Genomic DNA, 22,179 nt, shown 5'->3' with positions numbered 1-22,179 from the left:
AGCTTGGACCCTGCTCCAGGAAGACCCCCTGCCTGGCTGGGATGGAGCACTAATGGCTCCTGGGTTTTGTCAGGGAACAGACCGCTGCTGTGCTCTGTGCTACAGTATTCCATAAATGGACCCTTTCTTGACTTCCTCGCTCAGCTGGCTCCAGCTTCTGGCCTGCAGTGAGGTCAGGCTTACTGCCGAGCCTCACAGCAGTCAGTGTAGGGCTGGGCCAGAGGCTGAAGGTGGAGACGGTTAGTCCTCACCAGTCTTGAATTGCGCTGCCTCCTAAGTAGCACAGTAACGAAAGGCAGGCGGTTGAAAAACAAATAGGAAGAGGGCAAAGGTAGAAGGATGATCCACAGCCTCTGGAGGAGGAGCAAGTGAGAGGGAGAGATGGGCAGAGGCAGGGTGGAGCTCATGGCTAATTTACCAAGGCTGAAATTTATGATTTTTTTATTTTTATTTTTTTCCTTGATTTCCTGGGCAATGATGCAGCGAGTGGACAAAAGCACTTGTGTTCTCTAAGTGGGCCAGGCACCACAAAGATGGAGGCTGGCAAACCCATCACCCTGGCCACATCCTCCCCTTGGGGGCTAGAAGATCTCTAGGCAACTGCAGTCTGGTATTAAGGCCACTTTTGGGTGGGGAGTTGGAAAGGATGGAGTGTCCAAGCCTGTGATCCTCCGGGAAGGAGGATGGGCAGAGGGTGGAAATTGAGTCTCTTTCTCGTCACACACAGAAGAGGCTCTCAGGGGGCTTCCTCTCCACCTGAGGGACACCTAACTTCCTGTGCTAGACACATGAGTGCAGAAGCCGAGACACTTCCAAAGGATCAGAGCCTGTGTCTGGAGCCCCAAGGCGGCCAGGTCCCCTTAGGCAAGCAGTGGTTCATCCTCTGTCTCAACTACCCAGACCTGTGGCTCAGCCAGTGGCATTAACAGCACATCATCCTCATCCTCTGGGGCCGGGACTGTTGGGTGAGGTCCAGCCGGGGTCCAAGTGGGTCCTGGGGACCACAGGCTAGGTAGGAGGCGGCCTCGTAGGACCTGGACAACTCCAGACAACAGTGAGGGTTCTAGAGGCACTGAGGGTAGCGGTCCTGGGGGCTCCGAGATGGTCGCAGGGGCCGGAAGTGTGCTTGGGGTTGGGATGGGGGCCTTGGTGGGTAGTGGAGGGGCCTGCTCCCCATCCTGCCCTCCTACTGCCCCAGCCTCACAGGGCTGGCTTGTGCTGTCATCCAGGGCCTCAGAGGGAGCAGCAGACGCTGGGACCTGGGATCTGGTCTCAGGGGCCCGAGCTGGAGTATTGGTTCGAGGAAGCAGGCCCCACCGCCGGAGACGGCGAACCAGACGACGCACTGAGCGGCCCCGCTGGCGACGGCGGCCTCCTGAAGGACCTCCTGGACTAATGTCTTGGCGCAAGATCTGGAGCAGAGAACGTAGGTTCCCCAGCACAGAGTTCTGCAAGGACAGGAGGCAGACATCGGAGCAGGGGGTCAAACGGGTGGAGTCACAGTAGGGTACAAGGCTGGCACCACAGGTCCAGGCTTGCAGGAGTTACTTACATCATTAGGGTTCTCTGTGGGGAAGTCTTCTACAGGTGGGATGGCACCCTGGGCAATAAGCTGCCCGTAGGAAGGAGGTGCTTGCTGCTGCACGATCTCAGCCTCCATCCGGGAGAGGGGGGCAAAGATGCTGGAAGAAAGGAGGACCGCTCAGTCACTAGTCCTCCCAGTGAGGGCAATGTGCCTCAGCCTAGAAGGCCTCTTCCCTCTACACCCAGGCCAGGCCAGATGGAGTTATGCTATGGTTTGTCCTAAGTCATGTCCCTTCCTTCCTTGAGACTACTCTCACGCACTGGTCATAGGAACCACTCCTCAAGGTGGACCTGCTCAGTCTCCGGGAACAGCACGGGCCCCACTCACCCTCCGCCCCCACTCCGCCACAGCCAGCCTCACTCCGACTGACCTGTACTCCTGGGTGCGAATGGCATAGAGTTTGCAGGTGCAGCCCAGGGCGATGACCAGCAGGAGGCCACACACTAAGCTGCCAATCACCGCTGCTGTGATGACCTTGCGGGGCAGGGCGTAGGAGCAGTCCCACTCATCGCTGCCGTCAGTACAGTCGGGCTGCCCATCACACACCCACGTCTCATACACACACTTTTCGTCCCGGCATCGGAAGTTGCCTGGCTGGCAGTGCCGGCAGCGCCTCTCATCAGCTCCATCGGCACAGAACGTCTGGTAGTTGCAGCGGTCAGCAGGCAGGTAGCAGGCTGTGGCACCAGGGGTGCCAGCAGCTCCACAGGGGAAGTGCCCAGGTGGGCAGCCAGGGCAACCCTCCTCGTCTGTGCCGTCGGCACAGTCCCAGGAGCCGTCACAGCGCTGGGCCTCACTATAGCAGCGCTCACCTAGACTTTCGCTGGCCCCCAGGCCTGAGCCTAAGCCACAGGGTCTGTCCCAGGGCAAACAGTATCCCCGAACATGGTAGGTAGCATTAAAGCCCCGACCACTGCTCCAAGCAACTGTGTGGTAGGATACAACTGCCTGACCAGACAGAGTCTCCACGGTGACAGCCTTGCCATTGCTGAAGTGGGTGAGACTGCGTAGTAGTCGGGGGGTCTCGGGGGGCCCGGCACCATCATATACATGCACTGCATCTCCATAACCCAAGTCCAGGGCTGTGAAGCGCACTGCCAGCCTCCTGCCATCGTGGGGGTCCAGCAGCCACAGGCAGGATTGGGGGTGGGAGACTGAGGCCAGGTGTGAATATCCAGGGGAGGAGAAGACCCCGTAGAAGTCCTCCAAGGTGAGATTGCAGAGTGGAGTTGGGGCAGGGGCCGGGTTCAGGTTAGGGAATGGATCTGAGCTGCAACCTGCCTCATCGGAGCCATCGCCACAGGCATCGACCCCATCACAGCGCTTGGCGGCTGGTATACAGCGGTGGTTCAAGCACTGGAACTCTCCCTGCAGGCACAGGAGCCAATCTGCAGAGGCATCAAAGAGACTGGGAAGCACCAGAACTCCCGGGATCCTGGCCTCTTCCCTGGGATGCCCACTTCTTTTTTTTTTGTTGGGTTTTACAGACAGGGTTTCTCTGTAGCTTTGGAGCCTGTCCTGGAACTAGCTCTTGTAGACCAGGCTGGCCTCGAACTCACAGAGATCCGCCTGCCTCTGCCTCCTGAGTGCTGGGGTTAAAGGCGTGTGCCACCACCACCCAGCATGGGACACCCACTCCTAATGGTCCCAGGGCACTCCCTGTTTAGCCTACCTTGACTATAAGACAGCAAGAAGCCCTGGCCCATGGGTGCTCTGGCTCCAGCATAGCTGTAAGTGATGGTGGCGTTGCCCCCTGGAAGCTGCAAAGGGCTAGCAGGAGCCTCACACAGGGACACTGGTGGCTGGAGAGGGGAGTGCAGGATTAAGTGTTCTGAGCCACAGGCCAGGTGCAGCTTCTGGAACCTATAACGGAGAGGAGAGCAAGACATGAGAGGTTTTAGATTTTTGCTAGTCCCCTCCCCTCTTGATGACAGGACCCTGGCAGCTCAAGAAGCACAAACACTTGCTTAGCCATGATTCAAAGATCCAAATGAAATCAGCCGAGCCCTTGGCAGTAAATATAATCAACAGGAAAAGTTCCAACTGAGGCCAGTGCACCATCAGGCCACAGAACCCCTCCTAGAAGCTTCTGAGAGAACTGACTACACTCAGACACTGACCAGGCTTGTTAAAGTAGTAAGTAATAAGACCTCTCTCCAGCTGCTGCAACAGCACAATCCAAGTACAGTGCCCAGCAGCTGGCTGACACAACGTCATCCTGTAGTTCAATTAGCCACAGCAGCTCAGCTTCACAACCTGAGAGGTAAAATCTGTGCTCGCCATGGCTGTCCCCTGGGTTGCCACACCTTCTTTAGATTGTTCTCTTCTTCATGCACCTTTCTGGATATATTCTTTTTTTCCCCCAGGACAGGATTTTTCTCTGTGTAGCTCTGGCTGTCCTGGAATTAGCTCTGTAGATCAGGCTGGCCTTGAACTCAGAGATCTGCCTGACTCTGCCACCCGAGTGTGGAGATTAAAGACGCGCACCACCACTGCCAGGATCTGAGGCAAACTGCTAGCTGACATGGGCCCCAGGGGGGAGACTTAGAGCATCAGAAGGTTTGGAGTAAGGGCTGAGATTGTTGCTTAGAGATAGAGTGCCCACTTAGGGGGTGTGAAACCCTGAGTTGTATTACTGTAAGCCAAATAAACAAAACAAGAACCAAAGGAAAAAAAGAAAAGAAAAAAGAAAAAATACTGGGCACGGTGATTCCACAGGAAACCCCAAATCTTGGAAGGATGAGATGTGGCACAAGATTAGGGCAAGCCTGGGCTACATAGTGAAATTCTGTCTCAAAAACAACAAATGGAAAGAAAAGAGATTCAGGGAGGAAAGAAGGGGAAACAGGAGGGATGAAGGAAGAGACGAGAAGCCCAGGAGAAAGGTGAGGGTAGAACAGAGGGGAAAGCCAGAGTGTGGAAGGAGCAGAGTGATGCAGAAAGGCAGACCTGGGGAAGGGTCATTTTGGTAGGGGCTGAACCCCTGCACACCCTACACAAGTGTTCCACCAATGGGCTAGAAACACGGTCCCGAGGAAGGTCAAGTAGGCTATGCTATGGATCAAAGGACTCATCACAAGCCTAGTTGAGCCCAGAATAATTCCTAGAGTCTTTTGGAGACGGTCAGTGCCCAAGCTAAACATCTCACCACAGTCCAGCTTCAATTGGCCACGGCTGACCCAGGAGCCAAGCTTTTGCAGCAGACCAAACCCAGATCTGGTCTTCTGCTGACCAGGATGCAAACACCATAGAGCAGTGATCTTTTCCAAGGGAGACAGAAGGGGCAGGGGAGAGAGATGGGGATTCGCCTTCTTTCTTACCTGACAGTTACTGTCTGTTCCTTGCTGCCCAGGATAACCCAGGTACAGTTGGCAGAGGAGCTGCGGCTGTCCCTGCCCAGAGGTCTCTGCAAAGTGCCCTGTACATCCAAGAGCACTGCTGGAGGGGTCTCACAAGCTGGAGGGAGAAGGTGGGGACACTGGTAGAGTTTTTTCACGCTGGGCCCTCCCCAGGCTCCCTCCCTCTGGATGCCTCAAGGTAGAGAGCTCGCTTTGCCCATCAGTTACAGCCCAATGATCCCTCTCTTCCTCTCCATTCTTTTGTTTGTTTTTGAGACAGGGTTTCTCTGTAGCTTTGGAGCCTTTCCTGAACTAGCTCTTGTAGACCAGGCTGGCCTCGAACTCACAGAGATCCGCCTCTGGGATTAAAGGTGTGCGTCACCACCGCCCGTTCCCTTTTTTTTCTTTAAGATAAAATTTCATGTAGCCTAGGCTATCCTCAAAGTCACTATGTGGCTGAGGCTGCCCTTGTACTGATCCTCCTGCCTCTGTCTCCGAGTGCTGGGAATTACAGGCGTGGGCCACCCCCATTCCTTTTCATACTTCGTGTTAAATATCAATACCGTAAGTGATGTTGAGGTAGCCTTTGTGCCAGCCACGGGGCCAGTAGGCAGAAGAAATACTGTTTCTACTCTCAGGAAGACCCTACTCTAATTAGGGAGACAAAACACGGAAATTACACGTAAAAATTGAGATGGTTCATAACAACTACCAGGTGTGTACTCAGGTGCGTTGGGCCTCAGTCTCCCCTCTTGTAAAACAATGGACGGTTCCCATTCTAAAATTACAGTCTATTTCAGAATTCAGGGGTTCATCTTCATTCCCAAGCCCCAGAACACTAGGAAACACTAGGCGCTCCCTCTACTCACCAGGACTTGGGAAAGTGATCCGGTCTGGACGGGCCAGAGCACCTCCTAGAGGGGGATCGAGAGAGGGCAGCAGAGTGAGTCACAAGTTTTCTTCACCTGGGCAACTCCAGAGGGAGGCCCAGCTGAGACTTCCGGGTAGTTTATAGGAAGAGAGAGGTAGAGGAGCCGGAAGGAGGTGCGTGACCTCGCTAAAAGGTCGCCTTCCCTGGTGGGACGGACGGTGTGGGAAAGTCCGACGGGCCAAGGCTCGACGGGCCGGCGGACGCAGGGGGCGGGGGTCGCCTGGAGGGTGCAGGACGGCGGGCAGTGACACCGGGGCGGGGACTCTTACCGAGGAGGAGGAGGTGGAGGAAAAGGGGGAGGGCCAGCAACATCCTGGGCCGAGCAGGGGTGCCGACAGGGTCCTGGGGCGCTGCTCGTCTACCTGGCAGGGAGCTCCGCGGGGCCGCCTGGCGGGGACTGCATAGCCCCGGCGCGACCCGGGCTCGAGATGCCAGGGCTGGACGCGCGGCGGAGCGGAACACGGGCGTCACCTCTTGCCAACTTCAGAGTTGATCGCTCCTCGCCGGTGCCCGGCCGTGCTCGCTCGTAAGGCCGCGAGCGCCCCGGCCAGGCCCAGCCGCACCTGCCGGGCTCGACGCTGCGTTCTCCGCGGACCAAACTTTGTGGACTGTCCGTCTCCGAGCCCGCGCGCTGCTCGGTCCCCGCGGCCCTCGGGAGCGGGAAGGCGGCTTTGCCCAGCTCACGGTTCCCAGTCGACCCCGGCCGAAGCCCAGCAGCCGGCGACGCGGGGCGCGGCCAGCCTGGCCCCACCCCTGCCAGTCACCGCGCGGCCCCGCCCACCCGAGCTCAGCCCCTTTCCGGGTTCCTTTTGCTGTCGCTCTCCGGTTAGCCCTTTGCCCGCGGCCCGCGTTATTTTTCGGGACGCGTCCTGTAACACTCTGTCAAAGGATGTTTGCTGTTAAGTGTCTTTGGACACTTAAGTCCTCAGTACTTTTCTTGACCCAGCGCCTGAGATCCAGTGGCCCTTCTGGCCTTTACTGTAGCAATTACCAGGCGCTATTATAATTACCTCTTACAGTGTTTATTCAACACTCCCGCCTCCGCCTCAGCTTTGGAAACTGACACTTCCTGTAGGCTAGGGCCTAGACTGTGTACCTTTTCCCGACAGTGCGGCTTACTCCCCTGCTGAGACTCGGTAGGATCGCAACAAATGGTAAATACATAATATGGCTTCATCATTTGCTGGGTCCGTGAACGTGAGAAAATTACTCCTCCGTTCAGCAGTCCTACAAAACTGAGGTTCATGACAGTGCAACTCTCTGCTATGGTACTTGTGAACACTTAGGGAAATAATGCAGACTGAGCCCTAAGCGCGTTGGCAGACATAGGAAGTGAAGTGCCCAATCCTACAGTAGCTACTCTTTTTAGTCACAGGGAATGTTATTAAAGTTTGTGGGCTTAAGGTTACCGGTTTCCTGTGGCACAGGTGGGTAATAGTTACAAAAAAGAACAAATGGAGGGGTTTCCACATGGCAGGTTTATTCCTAGGTAAAAATTTAGTACACACAGAGTAAGTACTTAACAGGGAGATGTCTGCTCCTCCTGCCAGCAGTCCTGGTAGGTAAATTCGGTGGTGACTTCCATTTTACAGATAAGGACAGGTAGGCATGGAGAAGTTTCCCCAAGATGGAAATCCTAATCTGAAAAATCAACTCCAAAACACTCCCACAATTTTAAATTATTTGAGCACCAACCTAGTGGCACAGGTGAGAGATCCCATCTGCAGAATTGCTGAAATATATTGATTAAATTTATCTTTAGGCTACTTGTAAGGTGTATATGAAGCATGAAGGAATTCCATCTACCTGTGTGCTGTGGCAAACATGCAACCACGTACAAGTACACATATATAATAAAAATAAATGTCAACAAACATTTTCAGTGCTCCTAAGATTCCTCACATGTGCCAGGCATTGCTCATAGCATTTTACATATATTTACTCAATGACAGGTAACCACACCTCCGGGAAGTCGGTGTTATTTTTAATCTTCATTTTATAATTGAGGAAACTGAGTCAGAAATAGTTGCAATAACTTGTTCTAAATCATACTCTTAGCATGAGCTACACTCAGTCAACAAGAACTCAGTCAAGTTGTCTGTACCAGGCTGCCTGCTGCCCAACACAACATGGTACATTCTAGAATCTTCAAAGACTTTCTCTTAGGAAGGGTCTCTTGTATCCTCTGCTGGCCTGGAACTCCTGATTCTCGTGCCTTATCGCCAAATAATGAGACTATAGACACGTCACCATTTCTAGCTAGAACAAAGATTTGTTTATTTTTTTTAGTTTTTCAAGAAACTTTAGTTTTTCTCTCTTTCTTTCTTTCTTTCTTTCTTTCTTTCTTTCTTTCTTTCTCTGTCTCTTTGGGGCCTGTCCTAGAACTAGCTCTTGTAGACCAGGCTGGCCTCAAACTCACAGAGATCCACCTGCCTCTGCCTCCTGATTGGAAACTTTAGTTTTTCAAGACAGGGTTTCACTGTTTTAACAGCCTTTGCGGTTCTGGAACTCACTCTGTAGACTAGGCTGAACTTGAACTCTTAAAGACCCGCCTGCCTCTGCCTCCTGAGAGGTGGGATTAAAGGCATGCGCCACCACCACCGTCCAGCTAGAAGGATGATTTTTAACATCTAACTACTTTCTAGAACAGATTCTATCTTAAACAGCTGGTGACCTTGGTGCAGCCATTAGTCATATTCAGGAGACAGAGGCAGGTGATCTCTGTGAGTGTGAGGCTAGCCTGGTCTACCTACTGAGTTCCAGGCTAGCCAATACTACATGATGAGAGCCTGACTAGACCACAAACAAACAGAAAATCCAGACTTGTTTTGTGAAGAAGGCAAGAGGTAATCTGTCAATTTCTCACCGTTTTCAGATTCATCGCTCTACCTCTTTGTGCATAGTGCATTTCCCAGGTTCCCTTTCAGAGTAATCTTGGTCTAGTCTCAGCTATCAGGGGGAAGCCCAGGGCAGGGAGGAGGAAGGAGGATCCAGGATGTGCCCGATACCCTGCTTCAGTTTGGGTGCAGCAGGAGCTATCTGTCCTTGTTCCAGCTCTGGTTGAGTAGCTTAGCCTCTGGCTACTCTGGTTTTTACCACCTCCTTCCTTGGTCCCTCAGCTTCTCTGACTGTCTCCTTTTAATGTTTGAACAGTTTAACCTTATGATATGTCCATATTTCTCTCATACACTTCCCACTTCTTTTTTTTTTGTTTTTGTTTTTGTTTTTCGAGACAGGGTTTCTCTGTGGTTTTGGAGCCTGTCCTGGAACTAGCTCTTGTAGACCAGGCTGGCCCCACTTCTTTTTTTATACCCAAGATTTATAGTTATTTACGGACGTTGAGTATGAGGGTCTGTGCCACTATGTGTGAATACCTGCAGAGACCAGAAGAGGGCATCAGATCCCCTGTGGTGGAGTGACAAGCTCTTGCAAGTAGCCAGATGTGGGTGCTGAGTACTGCCCTCGGCAAGGGCAGCAAGCCCTCTTAGCGGCTGAGCCATCTCGCCAACTCCTTCCTCTTCGTAGTGTTTTGAAGCAGAGTCTCATGCAGCTGAGCCTTGAACTCCTCATCTTCTGCCTCTGCCACCCCAGTGCCAAGATCACAGATACTACTTTAGCCACAGCCATGTGCAGAGCACCTTTAGGGACTATGGAAGCTACCCAGCAGGGAGGATGCTTCCTGCTCAGTACCAACTTGATTTCTCCTCGTCTTGTAAACCAAAGTGTGTGAGCCCAAGCTACTGGACTAATTTGAATGTCTGTTTCCTTGACCAGCAGTGGTCATTGCTAGTAGGTGGCATAGTTCACAGACACATTCTAAAATAATTCTCTTTCAGGGAGTATTACTTGTAATATTATTAGTATTATCATAAACTAAGACTATCTGATTCGAGCCAATAGGAAGAGAGATACGGGTTGAATGATAGGACAAGTAACAGTCTTAGGTTGAACAATGTATACAGAGTAAACACATTAGAATTGATGCCAATTAGGAGAGCCAATTAATGTATAAACATTAGGGACTGAGGAGATGGCTCATCTATTAAACCCACTGGCTGCTCTTCCAGAGGTTCTGAGTTCAGTTCCCAGCAACCACCTGGTGGCTCACAATCATCTGTAATAAAATCTGGTGCCCTCTTCTGGCATGGAGGTGTACATGCAGGAGAAACATTAATAAATAATAATTAATTATAAAAAAATACCAGTTTACTAAAAGGTGAGCTGAGGGGTTGGAAAGATAGATTAGTGATTAAGAGCACCATCTCTTTTTCCAGAGGACCTGAATTTGATTTCCAGTCACACATCAAGTGCTTTACCTGTAAATCCAACTCCAGTGGATCCGACACCATATTCTGGCCTCTGTGGGGATCTGCACTCATATGTCCATTTACTCTCTCTCTCTCTCTCTCTCTCTCTCTCTCTCTCAAAAAAATAGATAAAAGTAAAAAAAAAGTTAAGGTCCGATGACTTAAGTGTTGTGTGTGGAAAGACAAGTTAGAAGTCAGACAGTGGTGGCACACACCTTTAATCCCTGCACTGGGGAGGCAGAGGCAGGTGAATCTCTGAGTTCAAGGCCGGCCTGGTTTACTTAGTGAGTTCCAGGATGACCAAGGCTACACAGAAAAACTTGTCCTGAAAAACAGCAACAAACAAACAAAACCCAAAAAAAAAAAAAAAAAAGAAAGAAAGGGGAAAAAAAAGGAAGAGGGGAAGGAAGAGAGGCAAGTTAGTGATGCATTTAAGTGATGGCCTGAGAGCGCACGTGCTAGCTGGGTGTGCCAGCGCACACCCACAGTCCCATCACTCAGGAGGCTGGACTGCAGTCACCTGGTCGCAGGAGTTGAAGACTAGGCTGGCCAACATGGTGAGAACCTGCTGCAGAACAAGAGCAAAAGTAGGGGTTGTGGAAGTAAAATGCTTCAAGTAGCACTCATGAAGGCCTAGGTTCCTCACCTCAGCGCCCCAGAAGCCAGACATGATGTGTGTCTGTCAGAAGCTCCAGTCCAGTCTGGCATACATGGGACTCTGCCTCAGTGGGCCAGAACACTTGCTCTGCAGAGTTCAAGTTCCTAGCACCCACAGAAAAAGCTGGACCTTGCGGTTCAGGCCTGTAATCCCAAGACAGATGGATCCTCAGATTCACTGGTTAGCCAGCTAACCAAAGTGGTGGGTTTTGGTTCCATAAGAGACATTAGAAATAAAGAGGAGAGAGGCGGAAGAGGACAAACACTTCTGATCTGGCCACATGCAGCACACACCCAGGCACAGAAACACACTGCAATGAGAACAGCTTCCTTTGTTTAGTATTTGGTGGCCAGTTGCTGGAACTGTTTGGGAAGGATTAGCGGGTGTGGCCTTGTTGGAGGGGTGTATGTCAATGGGGGTAGGCTTTGAGGCTTCAGCAGATTCCGTTGCTATCCAGTGTCTCTTTCTCTGCCTCATGGCTATGGAACAAGATGTACACTCTCAGCTCTTTCTTTGCTCCACCATCATGGGCTCTAAACCAACCAAAAGCCAAATGAAATACTTTCTTTTCTAAGCTGCCTTGGTTATGGTGTCTTATGACAGTAGCATTAGAAAAGTAACACACACACACACACATACACACACGTGTGCACACACACACACACACGTGCACATGCATACACACACAAGCTAACATACTGGAAATAGTACTGGACTCTGGAGCCAGCTAGCCTGTCTTTGTTTTTCATTGCAGCCATCTAAAGGTTTGACTGGGGCTGGAAACTACATTTCCAAGATAGTTCATTTCTGTGCTTGACAAATAGGCAAGATGCTGGCAGGAAAACCCAGTCCTTTCCGTGTGAGCTTCTTCACAGACTGAGTGTCCTCATGCTGTGGCAACTGGCTCCTCCAAAACGAAGGATCCACAAGGGAGCAAAGTGAGGTACAATGCCTCTAACATCAACCTCGACAATCACAGTCCAAGGCTGGGGATGCAGCTCAATGATGTTTTCCTGACGGTATGGTTGGTTTCAGTCAGCTCTGCATAATCCTAGACATAGCTGGAGGGAGGGGATCCCTTTGAGGAATTGCCTCCATCAGATTGGCCTGGCATTTTCTTGATTAGTGATCAGGTGGGAGGGTCCAGCTCATTGTAGGAGGTGCCACCCCTGGGCAGTTGATTCTAGGTTGTTTAAGGGCTGGCTGAGAAAGCCCTGAGGAGCAAGCCAGTAAGCATCTTACCTGTATGGTTTCTGCCTCCAGGTACCTGCCCTGTTTGAGTTCCTGCCTTGGTTTTCCTCAATAGATTGTGACCTGGGTGGGATGTGTAAGCCAAACAATCCTTTCCTCCTCACGTTGCGTTTGGTCAGTGTTTTATCACAGCAATAGAAAGCTACTAAGGTCTGGGTGTCCAACCAAGTGTGCATAGGCCATCTGTGATTGACAGTGAGAGCATCCCTTAGTTCCCGCTTGGACCGGACATAAATACAGTTTGTATTTACAGGTGAGAGCTAGGAGAGAGATCATGCTAATGGAAATTGTTACAAAAAAGCAAAACACTAATACAAAACCAAAACAAACAAATAAAACTACTAAGAAGGCCATGTGTGGTGTGTACACCTTTAATCCCAGTACTCCAGAGGCAAAGATTGGTGGATCTCAGATCTGTACTAATTCAAGGCTGTTCTAGTGTACATAGTGAGTTCCAGGCTATCCAGGACTACAGAGGAGGACCTTGTCTTAAAAAAGCAAAACTAACTATCTGAATGCCATACGTTGTCATTTTCACAGCATCCAGATCCCTGGGTCCACCCTGAAGCTGCCTACCATAGTCTACCCTCAGTTCCCCACAGATCCATGTCCCACACACACAGATGAGCATAGCGCTCCAGAGGCACTCAAAGGTTCAAGCTATCATCAAATCAAGTCTGAAGTCCAGAATCTTGTTATTTTAAATAAGCCTAGGCACAGTGGGTTCTTGATTAGTGCCTTATGGACAGCTCGTTAGTTGCCAACTGTGATGAACTGAAGTCCTATGAACACAACAGAATCCTTGTGCTCCCTGCTCCTACCCATTCCCAACACCTAGCGGCAGAATGGGAAACAAGGCAAGCACAGGAAAACTTCCATGGCTGTTCCCATTCACGAGTCCAGAGATTCTCCAGGTCCAGGAAGGGACAGCTTGGCTGTTGATATTAGATTTCAAGACCTGAGCACAATTTTTCAGAGTGCTTGCTGCCTCCAATAGTGGATTCTTTATGCTCTGTCTTCTGTCTCCTTTTTTTGTTTTAGAACTCAGTGGTCCAAAGGTTGCTTCTCATTTTGTATCATTTTTGCTTCTTTCAAACAAAGCCAGCAGGGATTCTGCCAAATAATTCTTTCAAACGTCTGTGATCTTTTATTGGTGAGATGACTGAGTGGGTAAAGGTGTCCGCTGCTGAGCCCGAGCCCGAGCTCAAGCCCCGGGAGCCGCACACTGGGTGCAGAGAACTGACCGCCTCCCACAGTTGTCCTCTAGCCTAAACCCACACACTGTGTGCACCCCACACACACACATGCAAAAATAAAACCATTTAACTTATTTCAAACAAAACTTGTGTGGATTCCCCATGAACCATACTGGGGCTCTGTTTAAAGAAAGTTGTACCCACAAATGTCCTTGGGATAATTTCTCTTCTCTGAGAATGCCAAAGAACAGTGGTGTTCAGATTTTTTTTTATGGTGGTAAGGGTGGTGCTTGGAACTCAACTCAGGGCATCATGCATGCAATACCCACATTCTACTTCTGAGATACATTCGAAGCCCTATTCCGTTTCTTTTTTTTTAAGCTTTATTTATTGTATTGTGTGTGTGTGTGCACTCATAGAGATCTAAGGCTCTGATCGACATAGAACTGGAGTTACAGGTGATTGTGAGCCACTTAAAATGAGTGCTGGGAACAGAACTTGGGTCCATCTGGAGCAATAGAAAGTGCTCCTAACCACTGAGCCATCTCTCCAACACCTATTGTTTTAATTTTTTCTTGAATATGGGTTGGACTCATTCCTGCAAGGACCTAGCAGAAGTGACAGCATATACTCCAAGAGTAATACAGAACAGGTAACAATGGTCTTCCACGTTGCTGTCTTTGGGATTGCTCCTTTGAGGAAAGCTAGCTGCCATGCTTTGAGACATTCGGGAAGCCCAACAGGTCTTCAGTCCAGGAACAGAAGCTCCCACTATTTCCAGAGAAAACTTGCCTGGCACAGGAGGGGTGAACCCTCTGGATGCCAGCCTTCAGAAGACTGTAGGTCCAGCTGAGATCGGGACCATGGTCAAATGTGAGGACCTGAGCCAGGACCACAGATACCAGGCACAGATGCCTTCAGCAATCTACTTGAATCTTCCTCAGTCTCATAGCTGCCCTCCTTACTTTCTACACAACTCCAGAATAGCAAGCATAGCCTTTCCTCCTGCTCAAAACATCCTCCCTTTCCTATAAATTTTCACTTTTGCCTTTAAGATAACAAAAGAGTTACTTATTTTACCTTTTTTAAAAAATTATTTATTTATTATTTTATTATGTATACAGTGTTCTGTCTGCATTTATCCCTGCAAGTCAGAAGAGGGCACCATATCTTATTATAGATGGTTGTGAACCACCATGTGGTTGCTTGGAATTGAACTCAGGACGTCTGGAGAAGCAGCCAGTGCTCTTAACCTCTGAGCCATCTCTTCAGCCCTTCTTATTTTATCTTATGTTTGTACCTGAGTGTATGTATGCATGTGACATGCATGCAGGTGTCTGTGGTGGCCAGAAGGGTGAGGGCACTGGGTCCTTGGAGATGGAGTTGACAGGCAGATGAGAGGGCTGAAAACAACCCAGATTCTCCGCAAGAACGGTAAGTTCTCTTAACTATTAAGCTCTACCCACCCCCCAAGACTTCAGTAAAGACCATTGCGGATCTCAGACCTCCTAAAGCTACTCTCAGGCACATGGGTTTTCATTAACACTGCTCTCAGTCTTTAGCTTCTGAATGGGAAGCATTCTGTGGCAGCAGTGGTTGTGCCCCCAGCAGACTGCATTGGATTACTGGTAGAACACTATTTGTAGTACTAAAATGGCCTTGCCTTCCTTTCCTCTACCTCAAAGGCTCCCATGTGTCAGAATAAGCCTAAGTTTTTGCCGGACATCATGGTGCATGCCTAGGATTCCAGCGCTCAGGCATCTGAGGCCTGAGGAATAGTTCAAAGTCATCCTCAGTTACAAAGTGAGTTCAAGTCCAACCTTGGCTACACGAGACCCTGTACCAACAAAACAAAACACCACCAACAAACAAACAAACAGACTAAAGCCAACAAACAAACAGACTTAAAGCCAAACTCCTTCCAGTGACCTACAAGGAACCATGGTCTCTCGCCCTGGTGCCCATCTGACCTCCACTCTTTTTGCTCCTTCTGTCCAGCCGCACTGCCTTGTTCCCTGTGGACTTCACGAGAGCCATGCTGTCATCTCAGGCTTTTGGCAAGGTCTTCCTGAGAACTAACACGAACCGTGTTTGCTGATAGCCCAAGATTCCAGTGGAGCCTTCTCTAGCCACACCACCTAAAATTGCCTTGAAACAATGTCTTCCTTCCCCATCCCAGATGTCCCCTCATGGGGTTGCCATCCAGTCCATTATATATTTTCCTAATTTATCACATTTGCTGTTCACTTCACTCACAAGAACAGCTGCCCCAGGAGATGGAGGTCATTTGCTTTCTGTTATGTCTTTGGTACTACGAGTGATGCAGGTGACGGTGTGCAGGGAATACTCGCAAAGCGAGCAAGTATAAAGGAACGCAACAATCAGCAAGTCAGTGGCTGCTGGTCACAGGCATCTCTTGGATGATGCCTTTTCATCTATCTAATAACACACCCTTTGTATGACTAGTTGCTCATTGAAGATGAGGTAGAAAAGCTGAGGGCTTGGGTTGGAGAGATCGCTCAGCGGTTAAGAGAACTGACGGGTGTTCCGGAGGTCCTGAGTTCAATTCCCAGCCACCACATGATAGCTCACACCCATCTATAGTGAGATCTGGTGCAAAGAACACTATATACATAATAATAAATTTTTTTTAAAAAAGAAAGAAAAGCTGAGGGCCTATGTTGGTTAGGACACCCGCTGTCGGGGTCTTTGGTGCGCCTTCACAACTCCGTGACTCTTGGGTGACAGGATTGTCTAGCTTCACAGAAGACAAGGGCAATGGGGGAGGGGGTTTATGAAGCAAGTTGTGCTAGATGCCAGAGAGGGTTCAGGAATACAGTCATAAGTGGACTACCGACCCCGGGGTCCCAGACACAGACCTCGCAGAATGATCAGGTTCTATGGAGTCCACGGGGAGGGGGCAGTGTGATAGCTCTGAGGAGGGTGCAGAAGAGCCTCCTCCTGCCGACCTATGCCCTCACCCCCTGCACTCTCTGCTCCTGAGTTAGTGACGGCTGCCCATCAACCCCCGCACCGGGACTCAAGACAGGACAGCGACGGAAACTCTGACCTTTTGTCTCGGTGGCTGCGAGGCTAAGAACAGCTGCGGGCCCCGTCTGGCCCATAGTTCCACCCCTTTAAGTACAGGTGTCTAGAGCGGAAACAAGGAAAGTGGGAGGGAGGGTGGTGGTTTCTTTAACTCCGACCAGTTTTACCCTGACTAAATTCTGGCTTCCCCAGGGTCGACTTCCAGTCCTAAAGTCGAACACAAGGGGGCGATACCACCCTGCAAACCCTGCCCTGTTGGTTTCTGCTGTAGAAATGGGCGGGCCCACAGAGTGGGATGGGTGCTCCCCTAGCTCCCTTCCCGGCTTCCCTTCTGGTAGAACTTGCAATTTTGTTCAAGGTGGGTAGGGGGAGGGTTGGCCTCTGTGGCACAGGGCAGCACAGGGTAGTGAGACAGACAGTTGGAGATGTTTGCCACACACGTTAGAAGAATGTGGAAAGGGAAACTCTGTTGGCCCTCCAGGATTGGGTGAGAACTGGCTGGCTGTGGCACTTGAAGGCCACAGTGAAATCTCCTCAAGAGCTGGGTCAACAGAGCCTAACTCCCAGGTTAAGGACAGGCCGGGGATGGAGGGGCTATATCCTGGAGAGACAGAGTAGGGTATGAGCTTCTACCCGGATTTAATTCTTTTTGTAATATTTCCTTTTTCTATCCTAGGAACCCAACCCAAGAAGGCCCTTCCTCATGCTGGGCAAGGGCTCTACTACTGAGCTACACCCAGCCCCATTTATTTATGCATGTATATATTGATTTAGATGAAGGAGCTCATGTTATGAGCTGCAGGTCAGATTCTGTCTCAAGAGAACAGAAAAAGGGTAGAATCAGAAATTTATGGTTATCCTTGGCTACACAAGGAGTTGGAGGCCAGCCTGGGCTACTTGAGATCCTGTCTAGATTGGTAGGTGGATAGATAGACAGATAGTAGATAAGAATCCTCTGCCTTGTTTGGATATACTCACAGAGGCATTCTTGTGTCCAAGGCATAGCTTCAGGACAATCATGCTCCTAGCATAAAACCAGACACTGAATAGATGCAGAAAACATTTTTGGGGGACTGAACTTGTCCTCTGGCCCACTGCTATATGCCACTGGATGCTGAGTGAAGGGGGACTCTGATTGCAAAAGGACCAAAGTGACTGGAGCCTGAGGCATGTACATGAGTCTTCTAAGTCTTCTGAGGCATCGGTCTTGTGTTTTGTTTTTTTTCCCCCAACACTGAGGTAGGATTCACATTAAAAATATATAAAAAGGGCAGATGAGACGGCTCAGTAGATAGAAGCATTTGCTCTGCAAGCCTGGCATCTTGAGTTTGATCTCCAGAACTCATGCAAAGGTGGAAGGAGAGAGCCATCTCCACTTGTATCCTGTGTATACATGCCCACCCCCGTTATGCTTGTGTGTGTGTGCGCGCACACACGCAGCAGTCAGGCCTGTAGTCCCAGCATTTAGAAGGCTGAGGCAAGAGGATCAGGAGTTCTTGGGCAGCTTAGGTTTCATAGTGAGAAACCTATCTCAACAGAACAAAACAAAGACTGAATGAGCAAAAAAGATGCTTAACCTCATTAGGATTTACAGAAATACAAACTAAAATGACCAAGCTATTGCTCCACCCCATTAAGGTGATCAAGCCTGGTGAATCCACATCCCAGTGAAAATATGAAGCTATAAGACTGAGATGTTTGTACAAGGGAATCGGATACAGTCATTAAGTGAAATGTGGCTACATGTACCATCATGAGCAAAGCTCAAAAACATCAGGGAATGAGCAAGACAAAACAACAGGAAGCCCATCGAGACAACCAGGAAAGATCAGAGTTGGAGAGATGGCTCAGTGGTTATGGTTACTGGTTGTTCTCACAGAGGACCTGAGTTCAGCTCCCAGAACCCACACAGAAGCTCACAACTGCCTGTAACTCCAGTTCCGGGAGCTCCCATGCCCTCCTCTGGCCTCTGTGGGAATCAGACCCACAGGTGATAATTTTTACACGCAGGCAAAATATTCATATACACAAAATAAAAAATAAATATTAAAAATAAAGAAAGGCAAGGAAACATCACAACACTCAAGGACTTGGTACATCTATGGAGGAAATTTGGGAAACACACAGGGGCCCTTTAAAGATATTGGCTCAGGCTGGAGAAATGGCTTGGCGGTTATGAGCACTGACTCCTCTTCCAGAGGACCGGGGTTCAATTCCCAGCACCCACATACAGTCATAAGGGTGTGTAAATCCAGTCCCTGAGCAATCTGACACCTTCACACCGTTGCTCATAAAAAAAAGTTAGCTATTGGGTCTAATTTCTGGTGTGATATACTAGACATATTGCCATTTATTCTTTTTCTCTAACTTGCAAGGAGCCAGTTGTTGTCCCTCCCCTTCTTTTGTGGGCAGCCTGGCCTTTCCGCACTAGACCCCATCCTTCCCGGAGTTAGGGAAGTGCCAAGATGGGAAATCCAGTGAGTAGCAGGATATGACCCATACTGAGGCCCATCTGGTCCCTGAGTCAGTGAGCTACTTCAGGCACTCAGAGGATGCCCTTCTGACATCCACAGTGCTGCCTCTTCTGTCTGCATGGTCTACACTCATTTTCTTCTTTCTTTCTTTCTTTTATTTTATTTTCTTTCTTTTTGAGACAAGGATTTCTCTTTGTAGCTTTGGAGCCTATCCTGGAACTCTCAATGTAGACCAGGCTGACCTTGAACTCATGTTCGCCTGCCTGCCTCTGCCTCTCAGAGATTAAAGGCATATGCCACCACTTCCTGGCCTCTACTGTCATTTTCTACCCAGGTGTTGGTCACTGTTTTTAGACAGTGTCTCATGTAACCCAAGCCGGAACTTCTGATATTCCTGCTTCCATCTCCAGAATGCTAGGGTTATGGATATATGCCAATATACTTTGTTTTGTGTGGCATCAGAATCCAACTCAGGCAAGGCAAGACCTCTACCTATTGGGGTTCATCCCTATCTAGAAGTGGGTCTTTGTGAGCTAGATGCAACTGATCTCTTTTAAGCCGTGAAGGTCTCACTGACTGAGGATAAGCAGTTTGTAGGGGACCTGGCCTCATCATGCATGCAGAGGAAGCTGCCCCACTGGTTTGAAGTATCTGATGGTCCTGCTGTGGAGCCCCAGGACTAGCGGCAAGGGAGGATGGAGGGGGCTGAGCCTGACTGGGGAAGGCAGGCTTGGAAGGAGCTAAGCCATTGGCGCTGGGCCAGTGTGGAAAGTATGTGTGTGAGCTCACTGGGAAGCTGGTTTCTGTCCAGTCAGGCCTGCCTGCCTTCCAGGCCCTAGCTGTTTAGCCCCAATGCAGGCTGCCACTGGATCTCCCCAACTCCCCAAGACTGAGGGGGAAAGAAAGCAGGAAGTCCTAGGGGTAGGACTAGGTCTCCTAAAGGAGATGAATTTAGATTGGAGTTGGGTCCAAAGTGTGTACAGGGATGGTAGGACAATAGCCTGAGCTAAGGCTGAAGCTTTCTAGAGGTTCCTGGGAGTGGCGGTCATCCCTCTGAAGGCTGTGGTGGTCTTTGCAGAGCTGGCAGCCTCTCTAGTGTCTGAGTCTTTGCAGCACCTTTCCTCCCTTCAGAATACCAGCTCCTGCCCCTGAGCAGCAAAGCGGTTGGCTGCAAATGGGCTTCCTGTCTGGAGGAGCTCCTCCCATCCCCCTCTTCCCCACTCTGGTTGCCTCCACTCAACTGCTGCGTGGCACAACAAGCAAGCACAGACATACTGACAGTTCCCCAGAACACATTCCCGTGAAGTTACCCAGTTGCTGGGTCCACACTGGAAGAGATGCTCAAGAAACCTAGTCAGAATATGCTCGCATAGACAAACAGCCCAGTGAGGTTTGGGTTTTAGTTTTGTTTGGCAGTACCGAGGACCAAACTCAGTACTGCTCCTGTTAGGCAAATGTTCTACCACTGAGTCCAGCCCTAGTTCCTGCTTTGGGGCTTAAATTTGGACTAAAGAACTGTGACCTGCAGGGCTCAGTTCCTCTGTCTGGGTCTCTGTTGCTCTGTATAGTGAAGGCCTCAGCAGTTGGTGTTCTCCAGCCTGCAGCGAGGGTAAGGAGGATGCTGAGGGGAAAGATGCTGGGAAGTCTTATGAGACTGTGGGGGGAAGGCACTGGGAGAGAGGCAGGGAAGGACCAGCAGGCTAACCAGATTCTAGAGGGGGGCAATGCCCTTCTGCCCATACTCTCTTTTGGAGGATGTGGCTCCTCCAAGGTCTTCCCTGATCTGGTCCGCCAGGCTGGAAAAGGGGAGTGATGGAAAGAGAGGCCCCCACCTCCGGTTGTGGGGTGTGTTGGTGGACAAATCGCTTGCCCTTTGTTCCCACTCTAGTATCCTTTTAGACCAGTGTCCCCAGCGCCGCCCAGGCCTCCTCACATATTCCACTTGTCTCGTCCTGGCTGGCCCGGCTCACAAGTGCTGCTTTCGAATAAAGGAACTTGGAACCATAGAAACTGGGTCAGGCCCAGCAGAGAAATCGGCCAGGCCAGTGCAGTTTGCAGGTCCTTGGGAGCCAGAGGGCCCTCGGCCTCCTGACATGGTGGCTCACTCAAGCGGGGCCTCATGACCACTAAAGCACCTCCCAAGGTCACTGGGCAATCTCATGGGGTCCAGCGGGCAGGTCCAAGTGTATCATCAGCACCAGACCCTTCTGCCTCCGCCCCACAGTCCCGTCTGTGCAGAAGCAATCTTCCAGCTCATCCCCCTTTGTCTCCAGTTCTGCATTCCCATTTCTTCCCCTTGGCTTCAGAGAGCATCTTGTGATTCCAGAATCCTAGCCAAACAATTTCCTCGTGATGGGGAAACCGCACTCCAGCCCTGGGCTCCCCTCCTCTTCCCTCTGGCAGTCCCCACTCCTGGGCTCTTCCACTGGCTCCAGCTGTGTTTTGCAGAATTCCCTCTGGACAACATCTGTAATTGCCTCCATATGTGGACCACAAAAACACAAAGGGCCATGAGCTCATCTTCTGAGTTTTTTGTCACATGCACGGACTTGACTACCCCTAGATGCCCCCGATTTCCCCCAGGGCCACCTTCTCAGTTCCAAATCCCTTATGGTGACGGTGGTGTTGGGGGTTGTGCCTAACTTCACCGAGACACAAAGGCCCTGCCAAACAGCTGTTGGCAGGGGAGGCACAGGTGACCATGCCTGGGGTCAGGGTTGCTGGCTGGCAGGAAGGTTGGGTACCCCATCTGCCAAAGTAATCATGCCAGCCACCCTGCAGAGCAGCTGGCTAGAGGAGTGGTATAGGTGGGGCCAGGCTCTGAAAGGCAGGCTGTGGAGGACCTGGGCAGAAACCCAGTGAAGCCTGGGCTGAGGCAGGAAGGGAAGGCGGGAGAACGGGGCTGCTCTCCTCCAGCTGAGCTGACTCAGCAACTGAGCTGACCCCTCCCTTCAGGCTGGTTTCGGAGGAAGGGAGGGTCAGCAGCCTGGGAACCCTGTCTAGGGCAGCAGTTTCTATGGAAAGTGGAACAAAGCCTTGTTATTCTACCCTTGCAACCTGAGGGTCCTGGGTCTCCTGGGCAGCTAACAAACACTGTGCTACCAGAGGTAGGACACGCCTAGTAGATGGGGCCACCTCCCCCCACCTTCCTGATCTCCTAATCCAACATCAGAGTCCCAGGCCTGTAGGAACCACCACCTTTTCCTCTTTTTTTTTTCTTTTTTAGGCAGGGTCTTACTGTGTAGCCCCAGCTGGCCTAGAACTTACTGATGTAGACTAGGCTGGCCCAGCAGTATGCCGGCCTCTGTCTCCAGAGGGCTGAGAGTACAGGTGGGCATTGCTATGCCCGGATTTTAAAGACCTTTCTCGGGTCTGTCACTGAGCTTCAGTC

General features: G+C 50.5%; 1 protein-coding gene across 1 annotated transcript; it reads right to left on the bottom strand.

The window, feature by feature from the left end:
- Positions 1-424: 424 nt before the first annotated feature.
- Lrp10 (LDL receptor related protein 10) lies at positions 425-6,569 on the bottom strand. The gene is made up of 7 exons (XM_041634135.1): positions 6,124-6,569; positions 5,793-5,837; positions 4,906-5,041; positions 3,258-3,448; positions 1,956-2,973; positions 1,553-1,682; positions 425-1,448 (listed from the first exon to the last, which is right to left on the bottom strand). The coding sequence occupies exons 1-7, from the start codon at positions 6,164-6,166 to the stop codon at positions 861-863; spliced, it is 2,151 nt and encodes a 716-aa protein (XP_041490069.1). The 5' UTR covers positions 6,167-6,569; the 3' UTR covers positions 425-860.
- Positions 6,570-22,179: the final 15,610 nt, after the last annotated feature.

The sequence above is a fragment of the Microtus oregoni genome, unplaced genomic scaffold (assembly GCF_018167655.1).
Source record: "Microtus oregoni isolate MIOR12 unplaced genomic scaffold, Mior012 000045F_ref0000178, whole genome shotgun sequence".
Classification (NCBI taxonomy): Eukaryota; Metazoa; Chordata; class Mammalia; order Rodentia; family Cricetidae; genus Microtus; species Microtus oregoni.
This window is presented reverse-complemented; position numbering and strand designations above follow the sequence as displayed.